This window comes from Carassius carassius, chromosome 9, assembly GCF_963082965.1.
Source record: "Carassius carassius chromosome 9, fCarCar2.1, whole genome shotgun sequence".
Taxonomy (NCBI): Eukaryota; Metazoa; Chordata; class Actinopteri; order Cypriniformes; family Cyprinidae; genus Carassius; species Carassius carassius.
Genome location: NC_081763.1, coordinates 29,013,281 through 29,028,694, shown reverse-complemented (window position 1 = coordinate 29,028,694; position 15,414 = coordinate 29,013,281). Strand labels below are relative to the sequence as shown.

At 39.1% G+C, this 15,414-nt stretch overlaps 1 protein-coding gene across 1 annotated transcript in view; it reads right to left on the bottom strand.

Annotated features, from left to right (window-relative positions):
* The window catches only part of LOC132149741 (Fc receptor-like protein 5), a 51,518-nt gene extending 44,803 nt beyond the window's left edge, over positions 1-6,715 (bottom strand). The window contains exons 1-4 of the mRNA XM_059559147.1: positions 5,206-6,715; positions 967-1,227; positions 461-733; positions 244-378 (exon numbers count right to left, since the gene is read on the bottom strand). Coding sequence (XP_059415130.1) covers positions 244-378; positions 461-733; positions 967-1,227; positions 5,206-6,715 — 2,179 coding nt within the window. The remainder of the gene's footprint in view (positions 1-243; positions 379-460; positions 734-966; positions 1,228-5,205) is intronic.
* Positions 6,716-15,414: the final 8,699 nt, after the last annotated feature.

Genomic DNA, 15,414 nt, shown 5'->3' with positions numbered 1-15,414 from the left:
TCACCCTCAAGTTCTGCCAAAACAGTTGCTGGTAGCCACTGACTTTCATAGTATGGGGGAAAAATACTATGGAAGTCAGTGTCTACAACTGTTTTTTTACCAACATTCTTCAAATTATTTTGTGTTCAAAATCAAAAAGGTTTGGAACAACATGAGGGTGAGTAAATGATGGCAAATGTTTAATTTTTTGGGTTAACTATTCCTTTAATTCAAAGTTACCACATGAAGCACATTATATCTTACCTGATGAAGCAGTTAGAGTGAACCAGCTGAATGTCCAGTCTGTAGAGGAGCCATAAACCTCACAGATCAGAGTCACTGGATCTTCTTCAGTCAACCACTTCTGTGGAGAAACACTTAAAACTGCCTGGAGTCTGTCTGAAATTGATAAATCACTAATTGATAACATGTGAACATTAATAACTTGTGTTTGTTTATAGGAGGAGATGATCAAACTCACCTGATACTGTCAGTGTAACTTCATCACTGATGTTTGATGTTCGTGGTCCTCCTCTCTCTGCTCCATAACAGGAGTATTTACCTGCGTCAGACTCAGTAACAGAACTGAATGTGTGTTCCTGTAGTCCATTGAATACACTGTTTGAATCATCTTTATACCAGCTGTACTGCCAGCTAGTGACTCCTTCACCATCAATGTCACATCTGAGAGTGACTGTCTCTCCTCTGAATACATGTCGAGCAGGTTTAATGCTCACTTTGAGTTTTGGTCTTTCTGTAAAATTATAACAATTCACAAAGGAAATAATGTGATGTGAAAAATATGTAAATAAAATAATATATGCTGGTTTTAGTCTATGAACAGTTACTCTATGGAAAAACACACATTCTAAATCAGGTTAGACTGAAGTGTTGTTCTCTGTAGCTGTTATAGTCATTGATTCAGTGTGTTCTGAATAATTCTAAGAGCCGAGCAGTTTTTTTTATTTATGAGGAAAAAATACTTGCCGTATATTATCACTGTTACTGCTTCACTGTGACGTGTGTAATGTCCTCCTCTTCGTGCTCTGCACCTGTACTCTCCTCCATCAGAGACTTTCACTGAATCGATTGTTTTAGTTGAAGCTTCAGTAGATTCAGTGTTTGAGTTTTTAGTCCAGAGAAACTCCCATCCATCCCATGAATGATCCACCTCACATCTCAGAGTAACTGAGTCTCCAGTGAACAATGAACTCTGTGGCAGCACAATCAGAGTTGGTGTGGTAAAATCTGTAAATATAAAATCATTGGTAGCATGAGTTGTGAAAGTGTTTCAGCAGAAGATTTCATCCTCAAAGATAAATCGTTAGTGCATTTTAGATTCACAGAGAATGGTGTCAAACACCAATTTCATGCTAAAGTGTTTCAAGCTCTAGTTTTATTTTGTGGAGTGCTGTATACTGTAAATATATGTATAAACATAAACATTATGATATTTTATAGATCTTGACAAAGCAGAGAACTTTTTGAGGGGAATTAAAAGTTAACCATCTAAAGACAAGCGATGGACTTAAAAAACATTCTTACTAAATGTAAAATACTGAATATATAAGTCAGTAGGCAACGTGCAAAACAAAACTCCAGAACTGATTCAGCAAATAACATTACAAAGCTCAAAACTGAATGACTGAAAAACAGACTGACCTACAGTTAACGCAACAGAACATTTCTCTTTCACAAACATCACTGCACACTTGCTCTCTAAAGTTCATTGTTTACTCATACAATTTATCGTGGATTTGAATCTCTGAGAGCAGAAAGACAAATGTTAAGGAACTCTACCTCTCTTGATCATTTACATGATATATAAACAATTATCATCCATTTAACCATATTCAGATAAAATAATACTCACAGAGCACAAGAGGAAGTTGACTGAGCTCCATACTGACTCAATGATGACAGACGGTTAAAGACACAGGCTGTGTTAAAGTCTCAAGACTTCCTGAAACCTGCAGTCAGATCTTTAGGAACATAATGACAGATTAAATACATACCTCAGGTGTTATAGAAAATCGTTTGGTAATGTTGAGAATATTGTAACATGCTTTCATAAAATGTCACAATGAATAACATGCATGTTTTACAAAAATATTGCCATGAATCACATTATCAAATTGATAAATTCAGAATTGTCATTATGAGAATAAATTATATTCTGGCATGTTTAAAGAACAAGGAAAATGAAACAATCTTTTGATGGCTCATTAATATAATGTCTCATTAATCTGTATTCATTAATTAATGGAAGCAGCAGATACTAGTGAACTTGAATCATGAATTTAATGAAATTTTGGGAATCATACAATTTAACACTTAAAAAAATGTCTCCATAACAGTTCAAATAATAATTATTTTTGTTCTTTTGAGGAAAAAACATAAAAAACATAAAAAAAAATATTGCAATCCTTTTTTACTCTGCTCAGAAATATGTTCGATTCTTGCTAAAGGTTTTAAGTGTTTTATTGTTATTTTCACAGATCACACACTTAAAAAGCAGACTATGTACATTCTTTCCAATAGAAAGAAAAAAATTCACATGCACATTTGGAACAACTTGATGGTGAATAAAATACAGGTTTGGACTAGACCGGTTGCTATTTGTTTACCCTTTTCTCAGAAAAACAAAAACAAAAAAACATATAGGCTACATCTGTCATGAGTCAATATATAACCGAGAGACTGCAGGTGAAAGAGGAAGTACAGTAGAAAGAAGACCGGCATTAAAGGCATTGTAGGTGATATGGTTCAAAAACATTATTATGCTGGTTAAAAGTCTCTTCACATTCCGATAGCGAGAACAGAAGGCGTTATTATTGTAATAATATGTGCTTTGTAATGTAATGTTTTCTCAACAATGAATGAGACGTGAAGTAATCTGACATTCAGTCAGATTCGTTCAGTCCTCCACCAACGCTGTCTCTTATCGTGTCGCTGGTTAGCCTCTGGTCTGCTGTTCATGCTCATGTGTTTTGGAAGAGACCTGGCTTTGGAGAGTGTTTTGCAGAGAGGCTGGAATCTTATGCTTTCAAAGTTAACTTGCTATTGCTACCATCTCCAAAATCACTTATCCTGCCTTTAAAATTGCAGCATGTAACGTTTGCTTCTCTAGTACCATTTCTGTTTGAAAAATAAAATTGCAAGTTACTTGCAGAGCTATATTATGTGGGTAACTTGTGCTTTGGCACTGCTCCTCTGCAGGGATGAACCCTCACTGATTGGTCTAATTAAAACTCTTCTTTATCTATTTTCTTCAGTGTTTGATCAAAAGTACATAAGTCAGGGCTCTGCCTATTGGTAAGAACCAGCATATGACATTTTTTCTTTCTCTTGCTCCACACTCAAAGTAGAACTTTTGTTTCCTCTGTCTGTCTTTCGGGCTTTTCTGAACATTATTGTGCAGTTATGAATGTAGCAAGTTATTCATTGTTGGTAGTCTGGTTTCAATTTACAACTCATAAGAAGCTGTGCATGAGATAACTTCACTTTTCCTTGTTGTGTATTCCTCAAGAAGGGGGATGCAAGGATCTTTTTGATTTTCTTGCAACATCATTAGCAGGTTTTTGGTGGTCTGTGTGGGTCTTTAACTGGTCTTTGGCTATTGAACACATTATACAACTCCTTCATGATGTCTGTGTTTTCTTCTCAGTATACATTGTAGATTACTTTGACCAGTCCTAATTCTGTGCAGGGTGCACTTCCCTGATTCTATCTCTATCAGTTGGAACAAAAATTTTGCTTCATTGTCTTTAAACTGGCAGGTGAGCTACCCTTTGGATCCATCTTATGACAAGAGCATGCAACTAACACACAGTTCATTTGAACATTGTCACTGATTTTCCTGCTATTGAAGTCTTCATATGACATTAAAATCGCACTCTGCTCCTGTATCCGATTTAAAAAAAGTACTATTTTATTTACTTTCAGTGTTTCTGTCCACTTGTCTTTTTCCTCTACTGTGGCATCATTTGCTTTGCTAACCTGGGTCTCGGTTTTCTTTCCAGCTTTTCTTGAAGGGTGCCACGAAACATTTCTGTGTGATACTCTTGCTCAACCTCATGATATTTTCTCACTGTGAACTTTTTTTTGTCTTTCTGTTTTTGGGTTTTGCACATTCTACCAAAGTGATATCTTTCTACGACACACTTTGCATACTTGCGCATTTGCCGGACACTTCCTTTATTCATGCCTGTAATGGCATCTGGCACAATTACTTTATTTCTTTGCCCACGAATTTGGAACATCACTATTCTCAGGTGACTTTTACTAAGCTTCAACTTGCTAATTTTGTTTACAATCACTTCTGTTTCCTCGTCAAGAGCTTTAATCATTGTACACACTATGCACTCTCGGATCAACGAGTCTGTCAGTGTTGTAGTTTTGTATATGTTCTATATATATATTTGTCAGGATGCTTTATGTCCTTGGCGTATGTCTAATAAACACACTATGAGACCTTATGCCCTGAACCAGTGTTCTCTTTACTGTCTTACTTCTACATCAACTCACATGCGCCTCTCAGGCCAGAGCAATCAATCGATCACACGTCAAACACACAAGTCCATTTAATCTAAACAGAGTATCTCACTCAAATCCACCACATCCCCTTTTCCCAAATCAAAAGGAAGATATGATTTATACATTCAAATTTACTTAACTCAGATCTCCTCATTTACGTATTAAAGCCTATATAACAGTGACTTTAGATGAACTTTAGCATGACTAACCAAACCTTACATTTAGAACATTACTAACTTGTTCACTTACATTACCACTATTATTTTCCGTCCGTCAGGATCAACATTGTTGAACAGACTTGAATGTATCTTCCTCAAGTGGCGCCTGTTTCTCCTGAATGCCTTTTCAGCTGGTGTCTGCACCATGTATGACCGAGGCTCTTCTCTCTTATGCACCACCACAGCGGGCTTCCAACCATGTCTGGTCTGCATGTGTACTATAGTGCCAGGAGGTAGCTCAGGTAGTGTCTTGGCATTTTGGTTGTATTGAGCTTGAAATCCCATGATGCTGCAAATGACTTCATTTCGTAACTTGCAAATTGAACATTGTCACTCACTATTTCTTTCGGGATACCATGTCTGGCAAAAACAGATTTCATTTTCAGTATTACTGTGTGGGCTGACTTGTCTGACAGGTTGAGGACCTCAGGATATTTTGACAAATAGTCCATCAGCAATAGATAAGACTGGCCTCTCAACTCAAAAATGTCCACACCAACCTTCAACCATGGTAGCTCTGGAACATCGTGTCTGATGAGCGTTTCTTTCTGCTGTTGCGGCTGGAGCTGTTGGCACGGTGCACATTTCTCCACCATCATTTCGATGTCCCGAGCCATCCCAGGCCAGTAGAGGGATTTTCTTGCTTTGGCTTTTGTTCTCTGGACACCTTGATGAGCTTTATGTAGTTTCTCTAGGATTACTTTTTTGAATGTATGAGGTATATTTATCTTGTCACCTACCATCACAATGTCATTCTGAATGCTGATCTTGTGTCGCAGAGCCCAGTAACCATGCAAATTGATGTTTACACTGCGTCGTTTCTGTGGCCAGCCTGACTTTACCTTTTCACACAGATCCTGCAGGACTTGGTCAGCTGCAGTGGCCTCTTTCAATTGCTGCAAAGTCTGTGGACTCAGTGCATCAGTGGCTTCCAAGCCATGCACGACTTTCTCATCATAGAGATCTCCAGCCTCATCAACCTCTTTGCTCGCAGTCGCACGTGATAGCGTATCAGCTATATACATGTGCTTGCCCGGTGTGTATGCTATGTTTAGATCATATTTCTGCAATTGTAGTAGCATTCGTTGCAATGTTGCAGGGGCTTTGCACTGTTGTTTCTGCATGATGTTCTCCAGGGGCTTATGGTCTGATTGTACCATCACTGGCTCGCCGTATATGTAATGATGAAACTTCCTTGCTGCAAAGAGTATGGCGAGCAACTCTTTCTCAATTTGAGCATATCTTTGCTCAGTGTCAGTGAGTGCCCGTGATGCATAACACACAGGGTGTCCTTCTTGCAAGAGACACGCTCCTAACCCATCTTTTGACGAATTTGCCTGTATTGTTAGTGGCTTCTTGTGGTCGTAGAACCTCAATACAGGCGCCTGTGTGAGAGCTGACTTCAATCTCTCTAAAGCAGCATCATTGTGTGGGTCCCATTGCCATACAGCATCCTTCCTCAGCAACTGTCTCAGGGGTGCTGTGATTGAAGCTTCATTGGGGATGTACTGCGCTAAGTACTTGGTCATACCCAGTAGGCGTTGAAGACCTTGCTTATCCTCTGGAGGAGGCATGTCCATGATCGCCTTCACCTTTGCCTCGTCTGGTCGCAGGCCCTCAGGTGAGATGATGTGCCCCATGTATTTCACAGTACTTATCATAAACTGGATCTTATCACCATTGAATCTCACATTGGCTGCTTTTGCTCTCTCCATCACTTTAGCGAGGATGTCATCATGTTCCTGTTGTGACGTGGCAGCTATTATCATATCGTCTGCAATGATGTGGCCTCCCTGTATGTCACTAAAGGTCTTGCAGTTTTTCTGTTGAAACACCTCACTTGCAGACTTGATGCCAAACGGTAATCTCAAGAATCTATATCTTCCCCAGGGTGTGTTAAAAGTACAGAGCTTTGAGGACGGTTCATCTAATTTGATTTGCCAGTAACCATCTTTCTCATCAAGAATGGTGAAAATAGACATCCCTGACAAATTGCTGCACACTTCTTCAGTTATGGGAATGGAATAGTGCTGTCTTTTAATGGCTTTGTTCAAGTCACGAGGATCCAAACAAACCCTTAGTGATCCATTCTTTTTTGTGTGATGACCAGGCTGTTTACCCCATTCTGTGGGTTCTGTTACAGGTGTTATGACCACTCTGTGCTCAAGCTCTTGAAGTGTCTCTTTTAGCTTATCTCGAACAGCTAGTTGAATATTTTTGCATCCATGAATGACAGGCGTGATTGTTTGATCTATGTGCATATGATGAACACCTGGGAACTCACCAAGCCCTGTAAAGACTGATAGATGCATTCTGACCAGGTCCTCTTTGGTAGTCACAGACTTCTCTGCAAGCACCTCAATCCTTTTCACCAGCCGTAGCTGCTCGCACGCTGTTCTTCCAAGGATCGGTATATCTGCTTGATCGGACACATAAAACTGTAAATTGCTTGTGATTTTGTCTGTTTTGCATTTCAGCAACACAACACCTGTTGGGGAAGATCATATTCCTCCAAATGCCACTAAGACGGTTGATGTACTGTACGCTGAAGCTTAACTTGACCAGGGATCTTCTGGACTATTGATACAGGTAGCACATTCACCTCTGCTCCTGTGTCTAGCTTGAATTTTATCTGTACGCCTCTGATGGTAGCTGTTGTGTACCATATACTGTCTTTTGTGTGGTCTATCTCTTGCACTCGACTTTGTGTTAAAGTGCCAATGTACATGGATTCTGTTTCACCTTTTATGCTGTGCACAGTCTTTGATCTGTTATCGTTGCGAGTGACTGCATGACATACCATGGCAAAGTGGTTATCCTTACCACACTTGTGGCATACTGCACCGAAGGCTGGGCATTGGCGAGGCTCATGGCTCTTTCCGCATCTGCTGCAGTTTCACATAGTTGTTTTCTTGTTGCTCTTTTGTCTTACGCTTATTTTCTTCTGGTCTGTTGCCTTGTCTAAAGCGTTCACTTGAGAGTCTTGAACAACTGTCGCACTTTGCATGGCCTGTATCTGCGTCTTGGCTAACTCTGTTGCTCTGCATATTTCACAAGCTCTGTGCAGCGACAAATCATTTTCTCGGAGTAATCTTTCTTTAAGAGAAGCGTTCGTTATGCTAAACACCAGCTTATCTCTCAGCATGTCATTCTCAATCGGGCCAAACTCACAGTCTTTGCTTTTCTGTCTCAGCTCTGTGACGAATCTATCCACTGTGATGCCTTCTGCCATGGGATGTGACCAGAACTGATGTCTTTCAAATACAACATTTTTTTGTGGACTACAATAGTCTCGGAATGCTGTGAGCACGTCTTCTATCGTCTCGTTCTCTTGATCAGCAAGACGGACGGTGAGTGTATTATACACTTCTAATGCTTCTTCTCCGATGGTGTGTAGCAGAATTGCAATTTTGACTGGCTTTAGTTTAGTATTCGCTCCCGTTGCGGTCATGTACAGACGATAACGTTGTTCCCATCTTCGCCAATTTTCTGCTAAATTGCCCGTTAACAATAATGGCGTTGGTCGGCTTGAACTGGTCCATATTCGCTAGCCTTTAGCATTCAAAACTTCGCTGGTGTGACGTTCAGATCTTATCGACAGTCGGTTCGCTGTACTCACCGTCTTCAGACACCATGTTGTAGTTTTGTATATGTTCTATATATATATTTGTCAGAATGCTTTATGTCCTTGGCGTATGTCCAATAAACACACTATGAGACCTTATGCCCTGAACCAGTGTTCTCTTTACTGTCTTACTTCTACATCAACTCACATGCGCCTCTCAGGCCAGAGCAATCAATCGATCACACGTCAAACACACAAGTCCATTTAATCTACACAGAGTATCTCACTCAAATCCACCACAGTCAGTGTCAAACTTCGCTCGGAGAAGGAACCAGGAGATACAGGAGAATGTGGTAGTCGAATATTTAATTAAATGCGCACACAGAGATACCAACAGATAAATGACATTCAGATTAATGACATTTAATGACATATGACAGCAGACAGAGAACTGAGAACACTATTTAAAGACAGACACTGATGGGACACGGCTGGAACCAAATTAACTAAAACAGGAAACAACTGGAACTAATGGAACTGAAGACAGGAACAAGAAACATGACCAAATAAGGAAACTAAGACTGGGGTAAAACAAGGTAACTCAAGTCCACAACACTGACAGTATTTTTTTTTAATGCCTTAGGTGCCATGCTTCACAGTAATGCATAATTTTTTTTTTCTTTCAGAGCTTCAAAATCATTAGATTCTTCCTCATCAAAATCCATTCCTCATCAGAATCACATTAGTCCTTTATCATCTGCAATGTGAAGAAACGTAGTACATTTTATCATTCCTGTGCTTGCAATGAGATACAGCTCAAACTTCTATATTCAGGTTCACCAGTTCTCTGAGATGTTTCCTTGAAGTTCAGTTGGAAGTTTTAGCTGATCCATTGTGAACTTCTGACACTATGACCATAAGTCATATCATAAGATCCAGCACCTGAAAATAGAGAAATTCATTCAGAATGCTAAACTGAACATTTTAATGTTTAATGGTACTGTTGTTGTGATTCTTGTAACTATTTAGAGTTGATGGAGAAATCAAAGGAGCTGCTGCTGTGATCAAAAAAGAACAGAGGGCCCTATCATACGCCCGGCGCAATGCGACGCAAGGCGCAGCACAAGTGTGTTTGCTAGTTTCAGTCCAGTGCTATTTGCATTTTCCCGTCCAGTGCCACGTCCTTTAATTAGCAAATGCATTTGTGCCCATTTGTGCGCCCATGGGCGTGCTGGTCTTAAAAAGAGGTGTGTTCAGGCACATTGCTATCTTATTGCTATTTTATGGAGCTGAAAATAGACTGCACCATGGAACAACTCAAACCTGGTCTAAAGTCTGGCGCAATGTTTTTTCTTTGTTTTTTAAAGAGCGTGCTAGTATAGGCGGGTCCACAACGCACGTACACGCTGCTTATTAAACACAAGAACACACAGCAGCACACAAACATGCCAAATATTAAAAATTAAAAGGATTGCAATGCATAAGAATTTTTCGTAGGCTAATTAAATATAAATATGCCTACATGTCATAATGGATAGTCATCGCATGTATCAGAATTAGGCTATCTATTTGCTCGCACACGAGCAGCTCCGTTTCATCTCGGAGACACGTTCTGTCTTCGCGCTTGCAAAATTCCGCCATGTAAATAGCAAATCGGTCATTGCACGAGCGCAACTGGCTCTTAAAGTAAATGGAAGATGAGACTCTAACTTATTGCACGTTACGCCCAAAAAACACCCATTACTCTCATTAAAAGAATAGGGACAACCCGTTTTTCCGTCGTTAACGTAGCAAAAGTTGATTTGGACACGCCCTCAGTGCACCTGCGCCGTGAGCATTATACTTTGCGTTTAGATCTTTAAAATAGGACCCAGAGACTTTGTTTTAACTTTGATTCTTTCTTTTTCTTTTGTTTCTTGGAAGATTTCAGTTCAATCTCAGCATCAATGAGTTCAGTGGGCCTGCTTACACTGTCTATAACGAAACAAATAAGACATGTTTCACATGGGCTTATTACAGTGCAAAATGTGGGTTATGTGAAAAGAGCTGGTTTGGTAATGTTATGACTTAATCTTATATTCACATGCTTTAGACAGTCAAAGAAGCACCTTGCATTGTAGGAACAGTCGTTTCACCATTAGAAGGGGAAATGTCAAAAGATGAAGTAAAATACATAAATTTGAATAAAAAAAAAAATACAGTTTAGAGCTAGAGCTGTTATTTAAACATGGTGTATGCTACTTTGACACATTGACATACATTGACACAGCAAATATGGAAATAAGAAAAATAACCTAGGATTTAGGAATCTGCAGTTCAAACAGTAGAAAATAACTACTGGTTTAGGAAAAAACATCATGATATAAAATACTTTAAATTGCTTCATTAGTTACCTGTGTTTATGTCTTTATTGATAGTTGCACCAACAGAGTCATAAATATGAGCAGTTCCTGTAATAAAGTAATGCATTAAATCATTTTCGATAAAAAAATAAAATAATTTTTGTCATGCATATCATGAATTCTTTAAATCCAACAGAATATATTGTTGTCACTGAAAATATAAATAATTAAGGGCTAAATATTTAAGCATTTATTTAAGGTTAATGGGTAAAATCTAACCAATCAGCAGTGTGTTGTAACCCACGTCACTCTGTTTCTGCTCTGATGTCTGACTACTGTTCTGCTGTTGACTGACACGAGGGGGAGACTTAGACCTTACACCTAAGAAAACATAAAATTATTATGTACATATTTTGAGGAAATATATGGGATCAATTATAAAAATAAAAAATAAATAAAAACTGACTTCTGATCTCTTAATGCATACATAAATGGCTAATTTGAAACACTGATGCAGCAACACTCAGAAATTTGTTTAAAATGTCCCAGTCTGAAAACTACCCCCAAAACCTTTTGAAACAAACCAATTTACCAGCTTTACCAGGTCGGGAGACCAGCTAAGACCAGAAAGACAGCTTAGATTGACATAGGGTGGCTAACAGACCGTAGTGTTTGCAGATGTGCCACTGAATTTTAATATGGCAGATGATGAACCTTTTTTGTTTCTGTAGCACCACAGAAGTACCAAGAAGACAATGATCACAAATGTGACGGTCAGTCCTGCAGTGACTCCAGTTATGACGAGACTGAACACTTCAGATCTTGATGTTCTGGAGGAAGCTGAGATAAATACAGTTTAAATTCAGATTAGTGCTGTAAATTATACAGGAACATTGCAATAGTTTTTATATTTCTTAGTCTCACCTCTGACTGAGATCCAGCTCTTGGGGGACTCTCCTCTCTCTGAGTGTTTGCAGTAGTAGAAACCCTCATGTGACTTTGAGACAGTAGAGATGATCATCTCTGTAGTTTGATTCTGGATGAGTGATCCATCTTTATAGAAATCAGCTCTGAGGTTTGGTGGAGTTGAATGTTGATATAAACAGCGTAGAGTCAGAGTATCTCCTTCAGCCACAGGATGAACAGGACTCTCCAGAATCACACCAGCTACAGAAACAGAGGATGCATGCAATGTTGGCAAAATAGTAAAATTATATGAAAAAGATAGTAATAAAAAATAGTTTATATATTTTGACAAAACTATTCTTTGTGCCGCCTGCCTCACTGATGCGTCCTGCATGTGTTTAATCAACCTGCTTTATGCTTTGATTATAAACTACCAGTGAAATTAATAAATTCACACAGACTCACAGTGTACAGTGATATTAACAGGATGATATTTCTCTCCAGATTGAGACTGACACCAGTACACTCCAGTGTCTGATGTGTTGGTGGAGTTGATTGTACATGTAGATCCTGTTTGTGATCCCCACACTGATGATGAACAATCTTCCAGCTGTTTACTCTCTGTGTATCTTCTCACTCTCCATCTATCAGAGTTACTCTGGTCCTCACAGCTCAGAGAGAGAGAGACAGATGTGAAGTGCTGAGTTCTGCTGGGACTGATGATCAGAGAGACTCGAGGAGAAACATCTGAGAAGACAATTAGAGTTAAGCATTTAGAAATGTTTGAGATTTTTTAAAAATAATGAAAACCAATAATTTAAGTGTTTGAACTCACCAGTGACCCATACTGGCTGTGTGTTGCTGTAGGTTGTGTTATATGCTGGTTTTCCTCTCTCTGCTCTGCACACATAAACTCCTGTGTGTTTTAGAGCAGCAGAACTGACAGTGTAGTTTCCTCCAGCTCCTCTGCTGCGGTCTGAGAGCAGCTGATAATTATTGCTGCTTTCTATTTAAAGTGAGAATGTGAAAATATTCCCGAAGATACTTAATTTCTGTATGCTCCTTATGAATGATTTTCACTGTAAACTGATGTATTCAGATCGATTCTACACTTTTAATGTCAGTAAGATTTTTTTATAAAACCATACAATAAATATTCAGATATATAGATATTTTTAAACTTTGGTGTTATGTCTACTTTGTCTGCAGCTCTGCAATTTTTGCAAATTGTTTGATTTTTACATTCAGATCAACAGCATTAAGGTTGAGATGGTTTTATTCACTCATCTGAACTCATTTAGACACTTAGGTGTTCTTGATCCTTCCAATCAGTAAATGATCATCCTTGAATGAGAACTATAGTATATTAATTAAAAATGCTTAGGTAATGTCAGTCTGACCCATTTCAGGGGCTGCCCAAATTTAAATTTTTAAATCAGAGCTAGAGAAATATATCTACAGTCGTGGCCAAAAGTTTTGAGAATTACATAAATATTGGAAATTGGAGTTTTTATAATAGCAATTTGCATATACTCCAGAATGTTATGAAGAGTGATCAGATGAATTGCACAGTCCTTCTTTGCCATGAAAATTAACTTAATCCCAAAAAAACCTTTCCACTGCATTTCATTGCTGTCATTAAAGGACCTGCTGAGATCATTTCAGTAATCGTCTTGTTAACTCAGGTGAGAATGTTGACGAGGACAAGGCTGGAGATCATTATGTCAGGCTGATTGGGTTAGAATGGCAGACTTGACTTGTTAAAAGGAGGGTGATGCTTGAAATCATTGTTCTTCCATTGTTAACCATGGTGACCTGCAAAGAAACGCGTGCAGCCATCATTGCGTTGCACAAAAATGGCTTCACAGGCAAGGATATTGTGGCTACTAAGATTGCACCTAAATCAACAATTTATAGGATCATCAAGAACATCAAGGAAAGAGGTTCAATTCTTGTAAAGAAGGCTTTAGGGCATCCAAGAAAGTCCAGCAAGCCCCAGGATCGTCTCCTAAAAAGGATTCAGCTGCGGGATCGGAGTGCCACCAGTGCAGAGCTTGCTCAGGAATGGCAGCAGGCAGGTGTTAGCGCATCTGCACGCACAGTGAGGCCAAGACTTTTGGAAGATGGCCTGGTGTCAAGAAGGGCAGCAAAGAAGCCACTTCTCTCCAAAAAAAACATCAGGGACAGATTGATCTTCTGCAGAAAGTAGAGTGGATGGACTGCTGAGGACTGGGGCAAAGTCATATTCTCCGATGAAAGCCCCCTTTCTGATTGTTTGGGGCATCTGGAAAAAGGCTTGTCCGGAGAAGAAAACGTGAGCGCTACCATCAGTCCTGTGTCATGCCAACAGTAAAGCATCCTGACAACATTCATGTGTGGGGTTGCTTCTCATCCAAGGGAGTGGGCTCACTCACAATTCTGCCCAAAAACACAGCCATGAATAAAGAATGGTACCAAAACACCCTCCAACAGCAACTTCTTCCAACAATCCAACAACAGTTTGGTGAAGAACAATGCATTTTCCAGCACGATGGAGCACCGTGCCATAAGGCAAAAGTTTATAAGTAAGTGGCTCGGGGACCAGAATGTTGAAATTTTGGGTCCATGGCCTGGAAACTCCCCAGATCTTAATCCCATTGAGAACTTGTGGTCAATCCTCAAGAGGCGGGTGGACAAACAAAAACCCACTAATTCTGACAAACTCCAAGAAGTGATTATGAAAGAATGGGTTGCTATTAGTCAGGATTTGGCCCAGAAGTTGATTGAGAGCATGCCCAGTCGAATTGCAGAGGTCCTGAAAAAGAAGGGCCAACACTGCAAATACTGACTCTTTGTATAAATGTCACATAATTGTCAATAAAAGTCTTTGAAACGTATGAAGTGCTTGTAATTATATTTCAGTACATCACAGAAACAACTGAAACAAAGATCTAAAAGCAGTTTAGCAGCAAACATTTGAAGACTAATATTTATGTAATTCTCAAAACTTTTTTTTTTATTTGTAAGTACAGTTTAAATGAATGCATAGGCTACTTATGGTTTTGATGTCCATTGGCCTTCAAGCCTTCTTTAGTGGGATTGGTAAGCCATTCATACTACAGTCTGACTTCCCAGGGATGTGTGAACACTGTAGCAATATCAGAGCAATGCTGCTTTTGTTTGAGCATCGCATTCAGCTTTACAGTAACACTGGTCCACGTAAACAAATTTGGGTCGGGATGTAGTTAGATCAGCTTGACTTTATTAAATAATAATTTTGACTTGAATAAAATCTGTTAAAGGGATAGGTCTGTCATCATTTAGTCAACCTCAAGTTCTGCCCAAACAGTTGCTGGTAGCCACTAATTTCCATAGTATGGGGAAACATACAATGGAAGTCTGTGTCTACAACTGTTTGGTTACTGACAAATAGTTCTTTTAATTATTTTGTATTCAACAGAGGAAGAAAAAAATGATAAATGTTTGGAACATCATGAGGGTGAGTAAATGATGGAAAAATGTGAACTATTTCTTTAATTCAAAGTTACCGCATGAAGCACATTATATCTTACCTGATGAAGCAGTTAGAGTGAACCAGCTGAATGTCCAGTCTGTAGAGGAGCCATAAACCTCACAGATCAGAGTCAATGGATCTCCTTCAGTCAACCACTTCTGTGGAGAAACACTTAAACCTGCCTGGGCTCTATCTGAAATAGAAAAACCAAACATTTAATAACATGTTAACAATAATAACTTGTGTGTGTATGTGAAGAGATGATCAAACTCACCTGATACTGTCAGTGTAACTTCATCACTGATGTTTGATGTTCGTGATCCTCCTCTCTCTGCTCCATAACAGGAGTATTTACCTGCGTCAGACTCAGTAACA